The 25570-nt window shown below is 39.5% G+C and overlaps 1 protein-coding gene across 3 annotated transcripts in view; it reads right to left on the reverse strand.

Moving 5' to 3' along the window:
• Positions 1–25570, reverse strand: part of SVEP1 (sushi, von Willebrand factor type A, EGF and pentraxin domain containing 1) — a 185606-nt gene that overhangs the window by 86554 nt on the left and 73482 nt on the right. For all 3 annotated transcript variants that reach the window (XM_034664246.1, XM_034664245.1, XM_034664247.1), the window contains exons 7-18: positions 24054–24251; positions 21504–21622; positions 18183–18312; positions 14747–14854; positions 13658–13789; positions 12865–13059; positions 11191–11312; positions 9262–9370; positions 5244–5408; positions 4459–4692; positions 2206–2367; positions 414–575 (exon numbers count right to left, since the gene is read on the reverse strand). In XM_034664246.1, the coding sequence (XP_034520137.1) occupies positions 414–575; positions 2206–2367; positions 4459–4692; positions 5244–5408; positions 9262–9370; positions 11191–11312; positions 12865–13059; positions 13658–13789; positions 14747–14854; positions 18183–18312; positions 21504–21622; positions 24054–24251 (1836 nt within the window). The remainder of the gene's footprint in view (positions 1–413; positions 576–2205; positions 2368–4458; positions 4693–5243; positions 5409–9261; positions 9371–11190; positions 11313–12864; positions 13060–13657; positions 13790–14746; positions 14855–18182; positions 18313–21503; positions 21623–24053; positions 24252–25570) is intronic.

Below are 25570 nucleotides of genomic sequence, written 5' to 3' on the forward strand. Positions count from 1 at the left end.
ACCACTCACAAAAACCTGCGAACTGCAGGAAATGAAATATCATAATTCATAAAATGTCTTTTTAGAGTTTCAAGGAACCTGAGACAGGACCTCACGTGACAAAGGAAGAAATTAAGTTCCTAGGTGAGAGGCATTTCTACCATAGAATGAAGCCACAGGTTTATTTATGTTGAATACTAGCACCAAGGCTTGCACTTTTTCGTGTGTTCCTAAAGGCACCAGCACAGTGTTTATATTCAGAGTGTTTATACTTAAGAATGGGCTGGCTGAATACACGGAAACTCTCCATGAAGAGATAGTTATTTACATTCTTTGCATACAGCAGACATATGGTTTTGCTGAAAATATTCCATTCCTCCGTGCATAGAACCTATGGGGTGTGAAGAAATATCAGTGTCTAAGGTTTTGATAACCTCCACAAGCAGAAATGTTCACGGCTCCTCTTTTCACAGTGGAAGTGTTTTCTGGACATGAGAGGCAGCTCCGGGAACCAAATGCTGGCTGGTAACTGCCCAGGGGACACGATTCACAAGTCTCAAGCCCATTTGATGAGTAAGTGCCTTGTTTGCACTGAGCTGAAAAGAAAAAAATGTAATATGATTAAGAATGATGACATTAAGCTACACAAAACTAGCACTAGATAGGACAGGGTTTTCTGCATTTGAATTCCTTCAGGACAAAAAGAACTCCGAGCATACAGATTGTATTTTAGACTGCCGCATGCTTCTCGGTACTAATAAGTTTCAGACTGATTTCCAGTTACTTTCTTTATTACCTAGCATAGCCACATAGAAAGTGCCAATAAATGGTTTTTGAGTGAAGTTAGAAATCTCATCTCAGAAAGGTATTGTCACAAGGACAAGCTGTACACAGGGGAACTTGTTCTTGTGTAAGTTCTCAGCTTACACTCTACTCTCTGGAGTAATAGAAACAAAGCCTCAAATTGGGCGAGAGCCTCATAACTACACTGGCACCTTTGTCACTCTACGAATTGGCCCTCTTATGTCCTCCTACCTACAGCTCCCATCGGAGGGCTGGTGGAGTAGAAAGTAAAAGCAGTCCTAGCATGAGGCCCGGGGAGATTAAGCAACTTTCTAAGGTTCATAGCAGTGGTTCCGTGGAAGAGCAGGACTAGGGCCAGAATCCTCAACCCCCAGTGCATGATCCTTTCTTTCGGCCCTTGTTCTCCAAATGATGCTCACTGTCAGCATTTTGGTGTACTTCTAATCACCTGGCATAGCTCTCAAGTTCATATTTGTCATTAAGCAATCACATCTGCATTTGTAACAAAAGCAAGGGGCACAGTTCTGAAATTCCTTCTTTTACGTGTATCTTTTTTTTTAAGTTTTTTTGTTTATTTATTTACTAAAGTCATCTCTATACCCAACATGGGGCTCAAACTCATGATCCCAAGATGAAGAGTCCATGCTTCATCTGACTGAGACAGCCAAGTGTCCCTTAGTTGTATCTTATTGTAACTTTAATCACGAAAGAAAATGTTTCCATCAGAAATGTTTATTGAGAATGATAAAATATTTTTCAAATATTGAGTATTTTAGTAGCAAGAATACATGCATATGTACCTATAGTTATTGATTTCTAAGTAAATGGAGAGTTGATCTCATCGTATCAAATATTATTCTAACAAAAAGCAAACTTATGATTGCTAAGTGTTATGAAAGTCCTTTCCACCAATTAATTTGAGATTCGATAAAAAAAAATCTGACTTAATCGATAAATGCAGATTAGAATTGGGGCACCTGGGTGCTGCAGTCAGTTAAGCATCTGACTCTTGATTTCCGCTCAGGTCACGAAATCAGGGCTGTGGGATCAAGTCCCGGGTCAGGCTCCACGCTCAGCATGGAGTCTGCTTGAACTCCTCTTTCTCCCTCTGCCCCTCCCATTTGTGCTCGCCCTCTCAAAAATAAATAAATAAATAAATAAGTAAATCTTTTTTTTTTAAAGGTGGATTAGAATTATTGATAGTGGAATTTGACGGAGAGCAACAGAATGTTCCAAAGGGGGGGAAAAACCAGACTTCTTTAAAGTGAAGGAAACATTAGGATAATAATTTAAAATTAAAAGAAAAAATAAACCAATGAAATTTCTTGTAGTAATGCTCTTATTTCATCCTATTTGCCATTTACACTTCATAAGTGAAGATAAAATTCAGGCTTCTGGTCAAAATGTGCACTAGGCCATTACCTTTGCATTCTGAGATGCTTCTTGAATGGAGATATTGGGTGTAAGTCCCAGCTGGACAGAGTTTGCACTCAAGTTGCCCTTCTTCATCCTGATAGAATCCAAGCAAGCAGCTTTCACAGACAGAACGCTCCAGAGAATAAAAGGTTCCCAAAGGGCAATTGACTGAAAAGAAAACAGGAAACACTGAAACCGGTAAACTATAGAAAAGGAACACATTTAGGTTCCTAAGGCGTGAAAATAAGAAAGCATGCTTCCAAGTCCTATTGTTTATGTGTTAAGTCTTGCTGTCAGAGGTTTACTCACAAGATAAACCTTCCAGAAATGTATTCCTAGAAACACACAGTACGTTGTTGTTTTTTTTTTAAAGAAAATGCAAATTCTTATTGACCAAGCTTAGGGCTTGTGTGATAGGAGCTGTAAAGCGTGGGTTAAACCAGACCATCCTGGGAAACACACAGCTGACAAACACTAGGCTGCTGCTGGCAAAGAATAAAACAACCAACACTTAGGTTAATTCGAGGCTTCAAGACATGAAAGACAGTTTCTTAGCTGTCCCTCTGAATGGCTCCCTTATGAAACTGCTGCAGTCAGTTGTCTATTACAGCATCATTTCTAGAAACAAAACCAGGCAAAGGTTGTGAGTCTAAGCCAGGTGAGTTAAGTAGATCCTTATCTCCCTTTACAGGAATTACCGTCCACTAGAGATAAATCTGAGACATCCTCAGACTCAAGGGTCCCGAGGAAACAGGCCAATTTTAGGACCTTCCTTCCTTGGAGATTTGGTCTATTATCTTGGCAGGCTTGAAGTGACTCAGGATTTCTGAGGCCGAAGTGGAATGTTAAACCCACTGAAAGGCTGCTAGCAAAGTTAGTATTTGTATGGAGAGGATACTTGAAATTAGCACCTAGATGGTTCTGACGATGAAGTAAGAATGACATGGGGGGGCGCCTGAGTGGCACAGCGGTTAAGCGCCTGCCTTCGGCTCAGGGCGTGATCCTGGCGTTATGGGATCGAGCCCCACATCAGGCTCCTCCGCTATGAGCCTGCTTCTTCCTCTCCCACTCCCCCTGCTTGTGTTCCCTCTCTCGCTGGCTGTCTCTATCTCTGTTGAATAAATAAATAAAATTAAAAAAAAAAAGAATGACATGGGAACTTCCTAAAGATTTAGATTCCAAGGCTCTGCCCCCAAAGTGTCGGATGTATTAGTTCTGGGATGGGGACTGAGTCAAGATGCATTCTGAAAGCCCTTCGGCAGGTGCTGAAGCCCATACTGAGAAATGTGGAACACTGATCAAGGGGATTCCTAATTTTTACTCACAACATAGGGAGGAATCAAGCGCAGGCTCAGAATGACCATTTTAAGGTGCTTGCATTGGGCTGACTTTATCACCCAAGTGAGCTCTGGGAATAGCATGAAGAACTGCTGAGGAAGGCTTCCCAAGCAGGGGCAAGATCCCATGCCTCCGGAGAGGTAACACCAGACCCATGTCATGTGGTTCAGCTGAGCGTGCAGAGTTTGGTTAGAGGAGTCACCCCTATCTACACAGCGTGACTGGTTTGGGAAATGGGCTGGAATTGATCCAGGTTGTGGTCGTCTGTGTTAAAAGTTAAGGGGCTGTGGGTAAGGAGAATGAGGGGTGGCTGCTTAATGGTTACTGGGGGTCTCCTTTGGAGGTGATGAAAATGTTCTGGTAGCGGTGATGTTCGAAGAGCACCGTGAACACGCTAAACGCCACTGACCCATACACGTTAAAATGGTTGATGTTATGCCACGTGAATTTGGCATCGTCTACCCGGGTGGAAATCTTAGCTACACCACTTACTGTCTTAATGCGTAAGACTTCCTGAGAAAGCTCCTAGCCTCTCTGGCTTCAGTTTTGCCATCTGTAAAATGTGCTTCATAGTAATAGCACTTCACAGAGTTGCTAAACAGAATGAAACACGAGACGTGCTCAGCCAGCCCACGGAAGTGGTCAAAAAGTATTAGTCATTATTACCGGAGATGCTGCTAAAAATTGTGAGCTCTAAAGATCTAGAAATAAAACTAAGATCTGAGTCCCTTACCTGAAATAGTTCTCTTGTCCTGAACAATGGTGGTTACTTAGATTCCTGAGACAAGATAATAAGAACAACCACACAACAATTGCAAAATGCTTCATTTCGATACCCTTGGGTAGTTGTAAAGCGGCTCCACTCATCTCATTTGACCCACGATGAGCCCGATATTTTTTTATTGCAGGGAGAAGTCTTACCACACATACGCCCTCTCAGCACCGAGCCTGGTCTGCAGAAAAGGAAAGCCTTTTCTGTCTCTAACGAATTGCTGTCGGCTACCAGAATTTCAGACGAAAGCTGAAAGGAATACATGGGCTCCTGACTGAGGGTCCTTTCCAGTTGATTGGTAATGGTTTCCAAAGTTTTAATGAGTCGTTGCTGATTTTCCAGCTCAAGGGTATCATTTCTTTCATCGGGTAGCGGCACGCTAGCTGAGATAAAAACAAGATGAAATAAAACATAACACACACACGTGGTGTTTCAGGAAATCATTTGTAGTTAGTTAGGTTTGTTTTTGTTTTTGTTTTTGTTTTACCAAAAAGAGACAGCATATTTAAAATCTTCCCGGAAAAATAAACTCACACTCAACCACTACTTACTGAGCAACTAGTATATGGATAATATTAAGAGCAATGCAATTTGCTTTGATCCTTCTCTCATACACTGGAGCTACATCACCTTTTCGTGAAGTTCCTCCTTACAGCATGTTAAATTTCTGTAAATTCTTGCTTTTTAAAAACATGCCTTAGTTCGTCATGCCAAGATGAGTACAAAGCAGGATGCCTGTTGCTGCGAGAATCATAAAATACATCTGTGATATTAAATTGCAAAAAACGACAAAACTCAGGTGACTGTGCTTTCCCTAATTTTCAGTTCCAGGATTATTTCCTAAGAATGGTAACAAATGGAAAATCTGCAAAATACGTTTCCCGCCGAGAATGTCACATAATGTTGTTTTTTCAAACAGACAGTCTATCCTTACCTGTGATGTTAAAAATTAACTTAATTTTGTGGTCAGATAATGGGGCACTTCTTTTAATTCGTGAAGATCTGGCTTTGCCGGCACCTGTGGGTGTTTCTTGCACGGAGTCCAAGAAATCATCGTAAGAGTAATCCAGCCTATTAGCTGCGCCCCAACCACCAGGTCCTGGACAGTTGGGGCAGAGAAACAAGATTCTACAAGTTGCCTCTTTATCAGCGTTTAGGTTTTAATGTTAAGCCGCAAGTCAAACTGGCCCTATTTCTTCAATTGTCCATAATGTACTGCATATAGGGATTCACCTAGAATCTCGTATTTCTCATCTATAATCTTACATTGTAATTTTTAGGCACTTCATTTTAGATTTAGCTTACCAATGAACTACACAAGAAGAAAGAAAAGTCCCTTTGGGGCTACCTAGGCATTTAAGCCATTCTTACATTTGAGTTAATAGTTAATTAGCTTTGGAGGTAAATAGGATGTGGGTGCAGAATTTTAATCAATTCCTATTTCCCTTCAGGGTTTGCTCCATTCTTTTTAAAAAATTGTAATATCAGCTTTATAAACTTAATGCAAATGAACAAGTTTCCTTTTGTGAAGATTACTCAGGATACTGCATCACATTTTAAAGGTGGGGGCAGGGGTGCCTGAGTGGTGCAGTCAGTTAAGCAACAGACTCTTCGTTTCGGCTAGGTTGTGATCTCAGGGTTGTGGGATCGATCCCCACATAGGGCTCCACGCTCAGCATGGAGTCTGCTTGAGATTCTCTCTCCTTCTCCCTCTGCCCTTCCCACTCGTGCTCTCTCTCTCTCTCTCTCTCTCTCAAATAAATAAATGTTAAAGGTGGGGGCGGTTTCTGAAGGTAGCATGTAAGTTAAATGTGTACGTAGCCACGCTAGAGTATATAACACAATGTGTGACATTCTTTAGATGCCCCAGTACCACTGCGACCACCTGTGTGGATTCAGATTGTAGCTTCCGGATGTAGGATGTAAGGGTGTGCAGTCCTATCAAGTTACTTTCGTCTCTCTGAACTTCAGTTTCTTCGTTTACAAGTTGAGGGCATTATTCTTACCTCACAGGTTTCGGGGCTAACAGAGACAATATACATAAACCACCTAGCTCACTATTTGACTCATTCTAAAACCTCGGTAAATGATATTAATACTGGTCTGGGTATATTGTTGCTGCTTGGTTATGTGCTTTAAATAGCAAATTATACTTATACAGGACTATCCACCTATTAAAGATTTTTAAGTGAAATTTAAAATAGAGTTGTAAATAAAATAAGTTGTTAAAAATTTTTTTTTTGTCTAATTTATGTCTTTGGACATTAAAATTACCTAGGGTAAATATTTTTGTTTTTCACTTAAACATCTTTCCCACAAGTATTACGGAGCCATTATAGAAAAGCAGATGAGCAAAGACAAAAAAATTTTTTGATTACCTACAATTCCACCATATAGAAATAATGCTTAGAACATTTTAAGCAAGATTTTCTTCCACGAATATATTAACACACACGTGTGTTTATGCATACATAGACACATGAATCACTGGAATAGAAATAAACACACCATACCTTTAACAAATGATTATAGTATGTGTATATTATTTAGTGATCTTTTTCTAATTTTCTCAATGATATATTATGGCATTTCTCTGTCAAATGGTTTCATAATATTCTCTTCTATGACTGTCCCACAAACTAACCAGGTTTCTATTTTCAGACTTTTAGGTCATTTCAAAATTCTAGAACATCCTTGTGCATAGAGGATTTCATAAAATGTAAGGCACCATCAATGAGAAGATATATTCCAATTTCAGAGGTGTCCAAATGAAAAATGTACACTTAGAATTTATGAAATGGAGTACATCTTTGCACACTGGCATGATTTTTATCTCAAGAAATATTCTTAGAATTAGATTTCTGGGTTTGAGTATTTTTAATCTTTTTGATATGTATTGTCAATTGCCCTCCAATTTCTCCCCTGCACACAATCTATGAGTATGATTTTTTTCCTTATACCCCTGCCAATTTTGAGTATTATGATTCTTATTTGAATTTGTTAATCTGACAGGTCGAAAAGGGCATCTCAATTTAGTTTTAATTTGAATTACATGACTATTATGAGGTCAAACCATTTTAATATATTTATTGGCCCTTTGTTTTTCATACATTATGACTTGCCAAGATGTTGTTTGAAATATTATGCTAATCTTGTGACTCTCTACTGTAAAGGTATTCAAAGAGGAAGGCTTATCTCTTAGGATCAACTGTACCATGTGTCCACGTATGATTCTAAGAAGCTGCCATTTTGACCCTTATTAGATGACAAATATCACCTATCTCAAAGCCTTCTGATGACACCTGACTCCCTCTAGGTGCATCCTTATACCCTCAACAATCTACCTCAATAATCTGGGAGGGGAAACCTGTGTCATGTGTGACAGAAGAGTCATTATTATTCTAGACATGCCACTGCCACACCACTTCATGTTTTTCTAACACTTTAATGTCCAAAATTTTCACTGAGAAGTTTTACATATAAAGATAGAAAAAAGTCTACCAGTAGGAAATTGTTTACATAAATTATGGCAAATTAATTAATATGTGGCCATTAAAATCGAAGTATAATATTTAGTGACAGAAAAATGTCCTCAATATAATGTTAACTAAAAATTCAGGTTTACAAAGTAGTATGGGCATATATACATATGTGTGTACAGTTATATGTATATATTAATGTATATATAGTAATATATATATCAGTATATTAATAGAATTATTTATGGGATTGTGGGTTATTTTGATTTCATTCTTTGGGTTTTAGCATTTTTCAAATTTTTGCAATAAACATATATGCAGAAATAATATTTTTAAAATTTAAAAAGTGTAAAGCAAATGTCAACATCACTCTAAATGCTAAGTCACTAAAAATATTATGCCTATGATTAGTGTCAGAAACAAAAAGGATGTCTGCTGTAATGTCAATTAATATTGTCTCAGATAACCTACCAAGGAGTTTATGGGTACTTGTACTTATTCATTTAATCCTGAGGATGGCCTTATGAGTTCAGTAGTCTTACACACACACACACACACACACACACGCACCATTTTATAGGTGAGGAAACTGAGGCACAGAATACAAACTTGCTCAAGACCACACAGCTAATAAAGCCAGAACTTAGATGTAAGAAGTTGGTCTTAGAGTCCACATGCTTAACCATGACACTATTTTGTTATCACTATTATTATTATTACTATTTTGAGAAGGAGAGAGACAGAGACAGGGCCAGGAGCAGAGGGAGAGAGAATCTTAAGCAGACTCCTTGTCCAGTGTGGGGCTCAATCCCACAACCCTGAGATCATGACCTGAGCCAAAATCAAGGGTCAGAGGCTTAACTGACTGAGCCACCCAGGTACCCCCATCACTATTATTTTTAAAAACATTATTCTGGAAGTGTTGGACAGTTTTATAACAATGCAAGAAAAATGAGAAATATAATTACTGGAAAGGCTGATGATTTTACTAATGAAAAGAGTCAAGAGTAACAACTGAGGTCTCTCAAAATTATTAAGGCAGTAAGCTAAAGGGCAGGATACACCAGCAAAGAAATCACATACCATACTTAGAAATAACCTTAATAAAAATGCTCAAAAATAATATGGAAAAAAACATGAAAATTCAATTAGAAGGCATATCAGACTTGAATAGATTGAGTCTTAACATATTCTGGGTGAGATATCTGAACATTTTACAGTGTAACTATTTTAAATTAATGGCTTAATTGCAGTTTAAATTGAATGCCATGTAAAAATTGCTTTAGTACTATTCTAAGACATTAGATAAATGTTAAAATTTCACAATCATAATGTGGCTTATTTTTCTTAGTTTTTATTATCTCAAGAGTTTTGGTTTTAAAAAAGTTAAGTTTTCTAGTTTGCCCCACTCTTCTGGACTTATTTTATTTTGCAGATCACCCTTGCAATCTTGACACTGCATCATTTAATTACCAATTGCAAAGCCGTTTTCATAGTCATAATTGTATTCAAGGCAGTATTTTTTGGTCAGGTCCTCTAATCTGCAGTCAATGTCCTCAGCATCACTACAAAATGATGGGACCTGCAAATAAAAAAGGAAGAGTATGAAATGTAAATCGTACCCCTGTGTTCTCTGGATAAGCCCTTTGTGCTGCCAGCCTTCACCTGCTCTGCATGCTCCTGGACAGACTCCCGCCTCTCCTCCACGCCCTCCCCTATGGGCTCTGGTGCTTGTGGACCACCAGAATTAGTTTCACGCCATTTTTTTCTGTGCATGTCACTGATCCCCAGAAGCCCAGGATCCCTAGCATATCTCTTGCCTTTGAACTACCTCCCTTTATGGCTCTTTAGATCCCTTTTCTCTGACTCTATCTCCCACCCATCTCTAAGTCCTCAGAACCTTCCTCTGCCCTCTGGAACTCACAGTCGTCAGCAAATCTACTATTATTTTTTTTCACCTCTCTTTACGGTCCCTTCACCTTAGCTCTCAATGACACCTCACTTTCCAGTTTTCTCAAGCCATGGGTGTGAAGGTGGAGGAAGTGTCTTCCTCACTCTTCCCTGCTGTTTCCAGATCATGCTCCCGTGCCCCTCCTTAAAGCCTCACAGTCCTGAAGCTTGTGGTATAGTCGATGGCCCCTGTAGCACCCCCTCATTCCAAGAACATCCAGTAACTGTCCCTGTTACAATTCTTGGGGATTTCTATATCCACCTGGCTAATCTTTCCATCACCTTGGCTTCTCACTTCCTTTTCCCCCTCTCCTCCAGTCTTCCAGCCTTACTTTGTTCCTTGCTGTCAGGTCATACCCTCAGACCTCGTCATTACCAATAACTGCACCTCCTACTCTCGGAAGTCTTTGACTTCATCTGATTCATAATCCACGGACCCTACCACCTCTTCACTGTCTCTCAGTCTGACATCTTCACCTCCTTGCTTAACTGTCTTAGATTCTATGGCTCATCCCCAGGAGTCACTCCCTCATGTGCACCTACCTCCATCATTTGTCTGCAGAACCCATAACCCTCGTTAAACTAATTGCTCTGTTTTTTCTACACGTGCACCCACGTGATTAATTACAGCTTGAGGGAAAGCACAATCCTTCTTGCTGCCAATCCTACCACCTTTCTTTAGCACATTCATTTGTGCTTTCCTAGAAAATGAATTGATACCATCGACTTCCTTTCCAAACCTCAGCAACTCCTCCCCATCCTTACTCTCTCAGCTGATCAGTCTGCATCTTTTTTCCACTGAGAAAACAGAAGAAAAGATCCTCTGACATACTTCTACCACCGTGTGTACCCAATCGTGCATCCGTGTCCTTACATACACTGCCTCCTTGACTCCCCTCCTTCTCTCACACTAGACGTCAAATCTACTACCACTGAATCGGCTCTTAGCATCTATCCAAAATCTAAGCTGCCTACTCTGTTCGGGATACAAATATGTATATAACACATTTCCTTCGAGATGCTCAACACAAGTTAAATACATTGTTTTGCTTTCCTGTAAACAGTGAAAGAATCCTAAAACAAAAATGCATGAAAAAGAAAATCCTTTCAATGTTCAATGATCTCATCATAAAATAAATACAGTCTACAATGGCATTTTTGTCATACTTTAAATAACAAAGCAGACATTTTCAAACCACAGGGACCCCACGCTTCTCTGGTTTTCTGACTCAGAATGCTTTTAAAAACCTAAAATGTTTTAATAAAGATTCACTTATAATTTATTCCAGAAGTCCAAAACCTATGAGCAATTCTAAATATTAGGAGCAAGTTTGGATTACAGAGAGGCGGGAAATCATCAGGACACGGAATTCCAGTGGCAGGTTACCCTGAGAGGCTATGAACAGCTCAACAGCATCCTTTCAAATCCGACAAACAATACTGCTGACATACCATTTTCCCCAGGGTAGTCTCAAATGCTTCAGAAAACTTCTTCAACAGATCTGTATCATCACAACGGGTTGTTTTGTACAGCATCTCAAAGGATTTGAACCCATGATTTGCAAAACGTTTTACTGGAAAATGTTAGAGAAAACAGCTTCAGTTGGTTAAGTGTTCTCAACACAAAGATTTAATTGTCTTTGAAATAACTGTAACTTAGAGCTTTGATTCTAAAATGATTTGTGGGATTGCTACAAAAACAAGAGATGACAGTTAAGAAAAATTTCTAAGCATTAATTGATAATAATAAACCATGAGTCAAGTGGCACTGTACCCAGTTACCCAGTAATGAGGTTTGCTTTGATATATTATTCTTTAGCTGCAACCACATTAAGAAAATAAGCATTTAAGGGACAAAGAGATTTAAAAATTTTAAAATTATATTTCTGGAATTTTTGAAAAATCCTGCCTGGGTTAAAGGTATCTCTTATGTTTACATAAATTTATATCATATATGTTTCTATTATATTTTTAACCAATATACACTGAAAATTTTCTAAATATGATAGACAATCATAATCCTTGAAAGTATAATTCCCATAGAGAATTCCTCCTTGGATCAGAAACTTGCATGGCTAGACATAGTAAGATGTCCCATAATACTCTGAGACAATGACTCCTAACAGCATCAGCATTAAAATCCTACTGTCTAAATCTGTGATAGAGGTGAGTGATATTGTAGAACTTTCAATTACTAGCCAAATCTGTGGGAAAAAATAGCTCAAGTAATTGGGCTTTACTTTTTTTCCAAGACATTGGCATTTAAGCCATCCATCTATGGTACTGAATCAAAGATTCATTCCAAAGAATATTTATTTACACTAGACAAAGATACTGCTATTTTTTATAGCAACACATATATTTAAGATTACAGAATAGCTCTAAATCTGAATCAGACCCAAAGAGATTGTCACTGATCTTTCCCCATCACATATGATGGATCTTGCTTTAAATATAAGCTCTTCTGGGGTGCCTGGGTGGCACAGCGGTTAAGCATCTGCCTTCGGCTCAGGGCGTGATCCCGGCGTTATGGGATCGAGCCCCACATCAGGCTCCTCCGCTATGAGCCTGCTTCTTCCTCTCCCACTCCCCCTGCTTGTGTTCCCCCTCTCACTGGCTGTCTCTATCTCTGTCAAATAAATAAATAAAATCTTTAAAAACAAATAAATAAATATAAGCTCTTCTGCAGACTATGAGACAATACATTCAAGTTTATGGATCAAGCACAACATGCTGACAAGTCTATTTCTGGTAAATAACAATGTGAGGGCCAAGATGGGTTTGCCTTAAATGGAATCTTGTCCTGTAGCAATCAATAACCAAACTCTGACGGGCTAACATTTTAAATCAAGGGCTGAACACTTCTCTTACAAACATTTCGAATTCATGGCACCATTTTTTAAAGTAAGCTCTATGCCCAATATGGGGCTCAAACTCATGACCCCAAGATCAGGAGTTGCGTGCTGTACTAACTGCGCCAGCCAGGTGCCCCTCATGGCACCATTTTTCACTCATGAAACCCAGTCCCTATAGTAAGGCAGTTTTCCTCTTAAATGCTCAGAAACGTACACACACCCAAACACACACACATACACGAAAGGAGTCCAGAAAGAAATTAAAACTTACTAGCACAGTCTGGCCATTCAGTGGAATATGGTGGCTTCCAGATTCCATCCTCATAAGCACAGTAATACTTCTCAGTAGACCCTTCTGTGAAATCATAGCCCTCCGAGCAACTTAATGTGCAGTTAACTCCAGCACTATCTTGAGTACATACAAAATCCCCATTTACAGGTGTAAATGGAACTTCACAGGGAGAAGCTGCATTAAAAAAATTATACTATTTATATACAGTGGTATAAACAACATAAATTAAATTCCATGAGTCTAAGCTGAATTTTGAAAAGGACTCCTGTCCACCAGCATTCCTAGAGAGACTTTCATCATAAATCCTTAGTGTAGGAACATGACGACATATGCTTCTTGGTACCTAGGTGGGCACAGTTGAAAAGCTGGACCTATGTGTGATTAGAGGCTGTGCAGAGATTATCAATGCTAAGTTATTTCTGATTTGGGGTTGTTATTTGTGGCCTTCCTATAATAAGAGTGAAAACTAGATAGCATTACTTTGCAAGTACATTTTCAGAGTCTATGTCCTCGGCTATTCAAAATAGAATTATGACAGTAAAATTTTGTACTTTTAGTGAAAATGCTAATAAAATGTTAATTAAAGACTACCCTTGAAGAAAATATTTCTATGTATCACAAAGGGAAGCAATTACAATGGAAAACGTATGGAAGATCTGTCAGTATTCTAATTTGACGAATCTGCTGCACGCAGTCCATTTTCTGCCACAAAATACAGCAATTACATACAGCAAATGTCACCTAGATTTCTGGTGGTTTATGAAGAGAATACCTTTTATGACGATGTGGATGTCACAGCTTCTGTTGTTGCCTGAGGGGTCGGTGGCTGTATACCGCACCACCGTCTCCCCGTGCGGGAAAAGGTCTCCTGGTGAATGGCTCCTGGTGATAAGCAATACGGCCCCTAGAGAACAAAGAAGGGACTTAGTTTTGGGGTGACGGGTCTGCAGTTACTTTACCAGTTCCTGTATTTGATTTGAATTTTCATTTTCTATTTATACAAACCAGCTGGGCATTCAGTTTATGTTGATTTGGTCACTAGTAAAAAAATAAAAGATGCAATATTTATACTGTAACACAGAAGTGTTAGACTTAAAAACCTCATTAGAGTAAGGCATTCTTGCTAAATAAATGATTTTCTTTGAGTAGGTCAGTCTATTGGAATATTGGAAAAATTTTAAAATTATTTAAATTCAATTTAGTTAACATATATGGTATTAGTAGTTTGAGGGGTAGAACTTAGTGATTTGTCAGTTGTATATAACACCCGGTGCTCATTACATCCAGTGCCCTCCTCGGTGCCCATCACCCGATTATCCCTTCCCCCCACTCACCGATATTGCAAATTTAATTAAGAAATTTATTTAATTTGCATTTCTTTAATTGTTGCTTACTGGGTTTTAGTGAGACATTTAACATGAACTTCAACTGTATTAGCTCATTTTTTTCCTGCTGTCCTATAAACTTTTCTGATTTTAGGGGGCAAACGTTGACGAAATGAGTATGAATACACAGAACTGTACTAACAATATTACTAAAATGCATAGTTTATGCCTTCAGGACAATGTAAACATAGAGACTCAATGAATTTATTAGAAATCTTCAGGTACAACAACTAGAATAGGTTTAATAAATGTGCGTTGGATATTGAATGAAGGGAACCCCAGGGATAGGTAAGATTAGTAATATTAAATTATATATAATTATCCTAGCATTAAAACACATTACCTTATATGATTATTCATTCCACTTAGACAAGAAGCAATTTGCTTTTCATTTCTTTTAACTTTTTTAAAAGCTTTTAAAAATGAAATGTAATTCAGTGTTAACCACGCTGACCACAGAACGTCCGCGTCCTCACCTGAGTTGTCTGAGAACAGAGGCTCATCCCACACTGCAGGATACTCCTTCTCTGAGACCTGCATCGGAGGAGGGGATCTGCACCAGTCTATGCTAGGTGGTTCGACATCTAAAAAACAGGAAAGCAGAGAAAGAAGTTACAACTGATATTCAAAAATGACGAGGGGGTATGCACAAGAGAACTGAAGTCTACTTGTGCTAGCAAAGAACCTTGATCTTGGTAGGCTGACCCTGGAGCCCCTTTGACAATGAGATTTGTTGCATCCCTGGTCTCAAGGTAAAAGAAAGAACTGATTCTTGTTATGTTGCCCTCTGCCTGTTGAAGAAGAAATACTAGGTCCTAAAGTCACCCTGCACGCAGCCGTGTAAAAGGCAATTCTGGGGACACCTGGGTGGCTCAGTCAGTTGAGCGTCCGACTCTTGGTTTCGGATCACGTCATGATCTCAGGGTTGTGAGATCGAGCCCCATGTCGGGCTCCACGCTCAGCACAGAATCTGCTTGACATTCTCTCTCCCTCTCTCTCTGTCCCTCCCCTTGATCACTCACTCTCTCTCCCCCCCCAAAATAAATAAATAAATCATAAAAATAAAAGATTAAAAAAAAGGCAATTCTGGATGTAGTGGCCATTCCAGCCACAGTAGTTGAGGTGCTCAACCAGAAAGCGAAGAGAACCTTCCCAGAGAAGCAGAAGGAGGGAAATGATCAAATCTCAGAATCACGGGCATTAAGGCCAGGGTATTTCTATCGGTGATATATGAAAACACATACTCAGAACTTAGAAGAGCCGTATCTGTGAGAATATATAGATTTCTGTTTTATGCTAAGTCTTTTGTCCTCATGCTTGTCATTTCATTAGTGCAGTGCCTTTAGTTTACTCCTTTTCTAGACTATAAACTCTGTCGACCCATGACGAAGTCTCTCTTGCTCACAGTGAGGTGTTCGGGGCAGAGCATAGCACCTGGCCCATAACACATGCTCAGAAAAAGCTGTTGAATAAAGAAAAATGTGAAGAAATGCTCACTGAAGATCTGTGCACTTGAAGCGTGCTGAATCAAGTCAGTTCAGAGTTAACCTGACGAATCTGGCAGTATTTACTATTTTCCCAAAAGAAATTGCAAATAGGTATTTCCAAGATTTTCTAAACTTATCTGATTCTGGACAAACATTTTAAAGTTGAACTGCAGGCACAAAAGAGTACCGAGACTCAGTCAATTAGTGTCAGAAGCATGGGAGATACTAGCGGAGGCATTGTCTCCAAAGGAGAGAGAAAGCCTATTTCAAAGCAAGTGAGGCCGCATTCCTTGGAATGCTGAGCAAAAGCATTCCTGCTTCCTCTCATTTATCAGTGAGACACCCACACCCGGTCATCTGAGGAAACAAGAAAATGGAGGCTTTAGAATATTTTCTCCATCTCTCTCTGTCTCTCTCTGCCCCCTCCCTCTCTCCTTGTCTCCCTTTCTCTCACCTTCTCCTGCTCCCTCTTCTTTCCCATTTCATCTCTTTCATAATTTGAAAATCCAGTGTCTAGCTAGACCCTCGGGTGCACATTTTACATTTCACCGTGCTGACTCTTCATTGTGAAAAATTAAAACTTGGCAAACGCTTGAACCACAGTTCCATGTTTAAAATCACAGTATCATAAAAAACGAATCCAGCATATTTTCCATATGACTTGCAAAGTTCATGTTTAAAACAACACTGAAAAAGCAATGAAAAACCTAAGCACTATGAAATGAATTAGGCTGATGTTTACTTGTGTCTCTTTTTATCTACTTTTACCTAAACCTGTAATTTCTAGGGTAAGGAGCCAGTCTGATATATGTTAGTTATTTCAAGAAGTTATGTAAAATTCTTGAAACAAAATGAATTTAATGTGTTGAATTTTTAAACATATTAAAATATATGAGATGAATATAGCAAAATGTCAATATGTTTACATAGAGCTCAATGTGTGTCAGGCACCGGCTCAAGTGGTTTGTGAATTTTAACTAATTAAAAACCTCACAATAATCCTATGATAGAATATGTTAATTAATTCTATTTTTGGATGAAGAATCCGAGGCACAGACAGGCTACCTGTCACACTCTTTTTAAGCAGGGGTGTAGGCTCAGACTGGGCTCAGAGTCTGTGCTCTTGACCACTACAGACTGGTACATATCCTATTCTCCCTGTATTACATCTTGGTGGTGGGTCTCTGGTACCCACTGAATATCTACTGAATTGATTGAAAACACAAAGACGAACTGGGAGATGGAGCAAATCAGCGCCCCCTCCCCTCCCACCAAAGGACTGATCTGTAACACTGGTAATAAGGATGAAGAGACCAGGACAGACTTTAGGGACAATAAGTAGATGAAACCAGCAGAACTTGATAACTTATTGGATGTTGATAATGGAAGGAAAGGAGTCAAAATGACTTCCAGGTTTTTGCATGGTAGGTAGGTGATTGGCTGTTCCATTTTCTAAGCTGAGAACTATACTAGGTTTGGGTGAGTTTTAAATGCCTATAAGACATCTACACGGAAAGCTCAGTAGGCAGTTCTATATATTAGTATGAATTTCAGAAAAGAGATCTAAGCTTGAGATAGAAATCTGAAAGTGGTCAGTTAACAAAATTCCCGGTGAAAACTATACAAAGAGAAAAAGAAAAGGACTAGGCTGGAACCCTGGGGATCATCCACATTTGAAAGTTGGTCTGAGGAACAGAAGCCATGTAGGAAAGAGATAAAGAAGGAGAAATGAGAACAATGGGTTGGGGAACCGAGAAAGAATGGTATCAGATAAGCTAGGGAAAGTGACAGTTTCAATAAGGAGAGTGTGGTTAATAATGTAAAATCTAGGGGCGCCTGGGTGGCTCAGTCCATTAAGCGTCTGCCTTTGGCTCAGGTCACGATCTCAGGGTCCCGGGACTGAGACCCACACTGGGCTTCCTGCTCAGTGGGGAACCTGCTTCTCCCTCTCCCTCTAACCCTCCCCCACTCATGCTCTCACTCATACACACTCTCTTTCTCTCAAATGAATAAATGAAAAATCTTAAAAAAATTTTTTTTAAATCTAAGGAAAAGATTATGTAAAATAAAAACTAAAAGGTGTGCAGTAGGGGTAACTCTAGAGACCACTGGGAACCTGATGACAGTAGTTTATATGACTGAAGGGGACAAGAGCCAGACACACTGAGTGACTGAGAATAAATGTCCCTTGAAACAAAACAGATGGCAACCACTGGGAATTCTTCAAAATGCCCATACTGGAAGAAAAAAAGAGAGACAGTGATAGGTAAAGAGTTATGAAGGTTTGAAAGAGGGGGTGGCTTGAGCAGGTTTCAAGGCCAGCAGGGACAATCAGTGGGAGGGAGTTGTTGAAGATAAAGAAGTGACAAAGCCCTTGGAGTGCCCGATTATTTTCACAAATGACCCAAGTAATTTCACGACTTACCAATAACCTTGACATGGAAAGTGCAGCTGGCTTGGTTGCTGGACAGGTCAACTGCTGTATATGTGATAGCAACATCTCCAATTGGGAAAAGGTAAGGTGGGGTGAAAGCTGGATGAACATGGATTGATACCTGTTAGAGATAAATGAATATTTTGAAAGTTAAAGTTAATAGCAATGGTACGTTTATTCTTTTTTACCGAAACATTACTAGGAAAAGTGAAATTAAAAATGATACAATATTTCATACATATAGCAATTAGGAAAAAATCAGGCACAGCCTTTTGGTGTGTTTCTTTTCAGAATTTTTTTTAAAGATTTTTTATTTTATTTATTTGACAGAGAGATAGAGCACAAGTAGGCAGAATGGCAGGCAGAGGGAAAGGGAGAAGCAGGCTCTCCACTGAGCAGGGAGCGTGATGGGGGGCTCGATCCCAGGACTCTGGGATCATGACCTGAGCCGAAGGCAGCCGCTTAACTGACTGAGCCACCCAGGAGCCCCTCTTTTCAGACTATTATCCTATTTACATAGTTTATACAGTTGGCATACATATGAAATGTTGTTCCTTGTTTTTTAAACATAATATCTTTAAAACATTCTTTATGCTGTTACATTGTCTTTAGAACTTAAGAAGCCCTCTTAAATGTCTCCATAATTTTCTATAGAATAAATATATGCTAATTTAAAAAATCTATTGAAGGACACTTAAATTGGCCCCAAATGCTCCCATTTTATTGACAGATAATACAAAATTTCTTTCCCAAAACATGGTAATAATTTGCACTCCCATTTGTCAGTATTTGATAGTGTCAATGTTAAAGTTCCTACTCTAAGTTCTCTGCCCTATGTTAAATACCATTATTTTTGGGTAACTCAAAAATATGATACCAGGTCATTGCTTTAATTTACAGTTTCTTTTTTTTTTTTTTTAAAGATTTTATTTATTTATTCGACAGAGATAGACAGCCAGCGAGAGAGGGAACACAAGCAGGGGGAGTGGGAGAGGAAGAAGCAGGCTCATAGCGGAGAAGCCNAGCCTGATGTGGGGCTCGATCCCATAACGCTGGGATCACGCCCTGAGCCACAGGCAGACGCTTAACCGCTCTGCCACCCAGGCGCCCCTAATTTACAGTTTCTTAATGCCTTAGACTGAGATTAAATTCTCATATGTTTGCAAGATATAGATATATTCTTCCCTTTTTGAATTATATGTTTGCCTTCCTAGTCCATTTGAAAATTATGATAGAATGCATTTATATTAATGTGTAGGTAATAAATATTCTAACCTTTGAAGTTTGAAGCATTTTTTCTTTTTTTTTTTTTTCTTTTTTTTTTTTTTTTTAAGNAGATTTTATTTATTTATTTGACAGAGATAGAGACAGCCAGCGAGAGAGGGAACACAAGCAGGGGGAGTGGGAGAGGAAGAAGCAGGCTCATCGCGGAGAAGCCTGATGTGGGGCTCGATCCCACAACGCTGGGATCACGCCCTGAGCCGAAGGCAGACGCTTAACCGCTGTGCCACCCAGGCGCCCCTGAAGCATTTTTTCTTAAGTTTGCTATTTGTCTTTTAATTTAGGAATTTTTTAAAATACAAATTTTAAAATACTTTTGTAGTCAAATACATTTGTCTTTTCAATTGTACTTTTAAAAATATTTCAACACACAGGTGCTACATTTAGTGTGAACTCTCATTAGATCCTGAAATATGTTCCTGTATTCTGTTGGAAGAAAATTCAATTTCAAAATGGCATGTTGGGTTTTATGGTCAGGAAGGACAGAGGGCTGTGGGAGCCTGTGGAGGTCTATTGATGATCATGATGAAGGTAACAACACTGCATGTTTTCATGGCCTTTTAATGGAAAATAGAAACCATGCATGATGGACCAATCATTCAACATGTATACCACCTACAATCCATTTAGCCCTAGAAGTCACATTTGCACTTTTAAATTCAGATTTAAAAGTTACCTCGTCCTTAGTTGCCTAAAGAAAAATACAATATGAGCTCATTTAATATGGAATCTAAGAAAACAAAAAACAAACTCCTAGATACAGAGAACAGGTGGCGGTTGTCGGAGATGGGGGTGTGAGGGGGGAAGTGGGGTAAAGGGAATCAAAAGGTACAAACTTCCATTTATAAAATAAATAAATACCGGGAATATAATGTACAGCATGGTGACTATAGTTAATTTTTTTTAAAAGTTACCCTGATTCTAAGTATATTCAACACAATGATCAGAACAGTTTTTGTGTGTGTGCTGTTGTGGCCCCCCACCCCGATATATCCTGGCTGGCACAATTTATACATGTTTATGTGCAGCTGTGAAAACAATATACCATAAAAGCATCTTCATATATGTGAATACTAACAGTGTAGATTCAAGGGCAGTTAAATCCTAAATGAATTCCTTTTTTTTTTAAGATTTTATTTATTTATTTGACAGAGAATGACAGCCAGCGAGAGAGGGAACACAAGCAGGGGGAGTGGGAGAGGAAGAAGCAGGCTCCTAGTGGAGAAGCCTGATGTGGGGCTTGATCCCAGGACGCTGGGATCACGCCTGAGCTGAAGGCAGACGCTTAAGGACTGTACCACCCAGGCAGCCCTGAATTCCTTTTTTAACATCTGACATAAGTATTTTAACATAATTATGTCAAGCCATATATAATATTAAAATATTGTGTTCTGAACAAAATACTGTGTTAGAGAAAGCTGAATTAAAAACTGATCTTTCGGGGCACCTGGGTGGCTCAGTCGTTAAGCATCTGCCTTCGGCTCAGGTTGTGATCCCAGGGTCCTGGGATCGAGCCCCACATTGGGCTTCCTGCTCAGCGGGAAGCCTGCTTCTCCCTCTCCCACTCCCCCTGCTTGTGTTCCCTCTCTTGCTATCTCTGTCAAATAAATAAAATCTTAAAAAAAAAAAAAACGGATCGCTCCTTCACACTGGCCAATATGCAATCATTTAGGGCTCATATTTTAAAAGATATGTTCATAAACAGGAATTGTTTCCACCTCTTTGTTTTCCTTAAAAGATCATCAAAGCCAAGTAAGGGGCAAAGAATTCCTTAGTCCAGTAATCTTAGTGGATACATAATACAACAGATCCATGGAATAAAAGTTTCCATTTTAGAGATTTTTATCTGAGATTTCTAGTTAAAACCTCAAGGCTGATCATTCTTCTATCTAATGAGGCATTAATATTTATGAGTACAGTTTACATAGAGCGTACTACCATTAGCATATTAGTAAATCTTCAATATCACACATATTTGCAGTGCATTTAGAATCCATTTGAAACAGATGCAAATATTTGTGCAAACCTTACCTTTTCCCCAGAGTTGTCTTTAGCTGTTGGGATTTGCCAGGTGATATTAGCGGAGTCTTGCTGTTCCTGAGTCTTAGCCTCTATGTCCTTAGGACAGCTGATTTGAGGGGCCTCCACATCTGACTCAGAAAATGAACAAATCAATGAGCCGATTGATACGTAATTCTAAGTCATTTAAGAAAGAGGTAAAAAAAAACATGAATACTCTATGACTCGTTTTTTACATCCCAATTCCGGATTAATTTGGAATATGCGACTGCCTTCAGCACAGCTTATGAAGCCCTTCCTGACCTGGTACCTGTTGACCTCTTAGCTTCATCTCTTACGGTCCCCCGACTGGAACTCACTCTCCACGCCGGAAGCTCTCATTCCCATGCAAACTCCATGGTCTTGCACCTGGGCCTTTTGCCCAGGTTTTTTTTATGTGCCTGAGCTCTCCCTTCTTTACCTAGATAACCCCATCCTTGTCCTTTCTTAGCTTAGACACTTTTCAGGAAGTGCTCCCTCCTGGGCTCCCACAGCCCTCTGTCCTTCCTGACCACAAAACTTGACATGCCATTTTGAAATTGAATTTTCTCCCCCCAACAGAATTCACATTCGTTGAAGGCCAGGACCTCTCTTGTCCCATTGTGTTAAATAGTTCCTGGCATACACTGCAAGTGTGGTAAATATTTTTCAATGAAATAAAGAAACAGAAAAAATAAATGTTAACTGTGGCCGGAAGGAAGTACACTTGAAAACAAGGCTGTCAAGTAGAATTAATTAGCAGTGCTACACTGCACTGTCAAAACAACAGATTGAAGCCAATGGAATGTTTTGCAGCGTGAAACTCTGCAATACAGATTCTGAGTTAGAGGTGGTAATATTAAACATATCCACATCAGTCACTTGTAGAGCTAAGTTCTTAATATATAACATAAAAAGTTCCCTATTTTAAGTTTTGCTAAATTACGTCTACTATAACTTGGCAGCTGAATTTATCTGAGTTGATATAATCTGTGTCTCGTATCTTCTTGTTTCTTGAAAACTTTATACAATTTATATTTTCTTTTTCTTGGAGGGGCTGAGACTCGGACACTTTTCCCCCACAAATATGCATCAGCATACTGACTCTGAAAATCTAAAAAAGGAGTTGATTTTTCATTCACACTTGAAAAATAGCTTAACTGGATTTGGAACTTAAAGTTTCTATCAACTTTCTTTCTGTATTCTTTGGACATTGGTGTATTTCCTTCTGGCATTTGTACTTGTAAATGATAAGTATCATGTAAGTCTGCTTCTTGTTTCTTTTGTGAAATTCTTCTTTTCTCTCTGGAAACTGATTTAAGATTTTCTTGTTAAACTCTGGACCTCAGAAATTTCACCAGTTGTGAAAATATGCCTGCCTCATAGTCAGGGACTATGACCGATCTCATGTTTCAAGTTTAGCTCAGAGACACTTCCTTCTACTGGTAAGAAAATTCTTCTCCTCCATCCTCTTCCCTCTCTCCTTCTGGAACCGTTTATTAAATGGACATTGGGGCTTTTTCCTATCATTGCTATCTCTTGACTTCCGTCTTTTTTGGTGTGATCATTTGGGATATTCAAGCTCTTTATGATTTCTCCATTCTGAGGGAACTTTCAATTTGGTTCTTCAAATCCCTAATACTGTTTTCAACATCTGTTCTACTTTACTTATCCTTCTCTTAAAGATATTTTTGATGTTTTTACTTCTAAGAACCCTTTTTTGTTCTCAATACCCCTTTTTTCAGAGCAGTCTATTCTAGTTGCGAGTAAGATGGCAATGTCCTCCTGTGAAAGTAATGGGACACAGGTTTCAAAGAGCTGATAACTCGTTGCTTGGGGCACCTGGGTGGCTCAGTTGGTTAAGTGTCTGACACTTGGTTTCGGCTCGGGTCATGATCTCAGGGTTGTGGGATTGAGCCCTGCTTGGGATTCTCTCTCTCTCTCCCTCCCTCTGCCCCTCTCTCACCCTCTAAAAAAACAAAAACAAAGTGCTGATAACTTCTTTCTTTTTAAATTGATTCAGTTCCACAGGCATTGTAGGGGTCAGAAATTCCTCAGAGATTTTCGGGGCGCCTGGGTGGCACAGCAGTTAAGCGTCTGCCTTCGGCTCAGGGCATGATCCCGGCGTTATGGGATCGAGCCCCACATCAGGCTCCTCCGCTATGAGCCTGCTTCTTCCTCTCCCACTCCCCCTGCTTGTGTTCCCTCTCTCGCTGGCTGTCACTGTCTCTGTCAAATAAATAAATAAAATCTTTAAAAAAAAATTCCTCAGAGATTTTCATCTACTGATGGAAAACTTACCTGATTTCCACCTTTAACATTATCCTTATATTCTATTTCTTCTGTCATTGCCTGGCATATTATAATTGGATTTTGTAAAACTATCATTTTGGAACAGAAACCCTCATAGAGTATATTAGGATAACACCTACCACTTTATCATGGATTTGCAGCAAAAGCTGCAAAGAGGGACAGCCCCACACTGTACCAACATGTCATTATACAGGAATTTCATTCTCAACCTGACCAACGTAGGGGACCTACCTTTACACACAGCTGTCTGAACTTTGGCACTCCACTTTCCAGAGCTGGTACATCTCACTTCCTCTCTGACCCCTGATAAAATGAATCCTCGGCGGCAACTGAGGTGACACGTCATCCCAGGTCTGGCGGGCTGCTTGCCGCAGCTGGGCGGAGAGAGGAGGACACCTCTGGGCTTCTGAAAGGTGGGGCAGTGGCGCTCTATTGCAGCGAAATGAAAGGCTGTTACTTGCATTCCCACAAATTTCAAGAAAAACATGGTTATGCTGCCTTGGAATTGACATAAGTCACTAAATGATATCTGTTTATGACACTGAACATATGATACATTATAAATAATGCTAAACTCTCTCTCTTAGGTTATCTCATGTTATTTTGTCAGTGTATCAATACCTTGAAGAACTTCTAACGGATATTTTAATTCATGCCGATTTTGACTTTTATCACTCGCTTGGAGCACCTTCTTTCAGTTTGCAGAACATTTATGGCTCTTAAGTATAATATGGTAAATTAGGGCACCTGGGTGGCTCAGTTGGTTAAGTGACAGCCTCAGGCTTAGGTCATGAACCCAGGGTTCTGGGTCGAGCCCCACGTCGGGCTCCTTGTTCAGCGGGGTCTGCTTTTCCCTCTCATTCTGCCCCTCCCTCTCCTCCTGCCCCTCCCTCTCCTCATGCTCTCTCTCACATTCTCTCTCTTTCTCTCAAATAAATAAATACAATCTTTAAAAATAAACAAACTAAAATAGAAAATTAGAGTCCCTCTTTCATGGCTTAAGCAATATATTTAGCCATCCGTTGCCATTTTATGAGTTCTTCTGGTTCCATCTTTAAATTAGCACATTATGAGAAAAGTTTTCATTCCCTCCCACAAATCACTGTGTCATTTTGGGGCCCTGACCCTTCATGTTATCTTTGGAATAGATGAAGGAGGCAGAATGCAAACAGAATGGAAAGTCAAGACTAAGACTTAACGTACGGGGTGTGTGTGTGTGTGTGTGTGTGTGTGTGTGTCCCCTCCCATGTGCACATTTATTTGTTTTATAATGATTCTACTGGCAGCCCTGCTAGCATCTTTAGTCCGTATTTCCCATGTAACAATTGCTAACATATAATATGCCAGGCATTATTCCAAATGCTTTACATGTATTGACTCACTCAGCCCAATGCACTGAGGGGTACTGTTACCATTTCCACTTACAAACAGGAGTGCTGAGGGACAACTATGGGGAAGTTACCCACAGTCAACATTCCTGAGGTCACCCTGTAGGTAAGTGGCAGACTCTGTGTGCTCCAAAACACTTCACCACCATGCCTGCTCCCTGAAATTGCTTCCAAACCCCTGTGCCGGCAAAAGCAATTTTTCCTGAGAAATTGGTTGTTTCTTTATTTTTGCACAATACATGCCAAATGACTGCCCCGAATTTCTGTTCTGCTGCAATGAAGAGGAAAATCAGAGCCAAATTTGTGGTTCAAATGTAATGACCATGTGGGGCTCAACATCCCTTCTTTAGGGATGGTTCT

The sequence above is a fragment of the Ailuropoda melanoleuca genome, chromosome 7 (assembly GCF_002007445.2).
Source record: "Ailuropoda melanoleuca isolate Jingjing chromosome 7, ASM200744v2, whole genome shotgun sequence".
In the NCBI taxonomy this organism is placed as follows: Eukaryota; Metazoa; Chordata; class Mammalia; order Carnivora; family Ursidae; genus Ailuropoda; species Ailuropoda melanoleuca.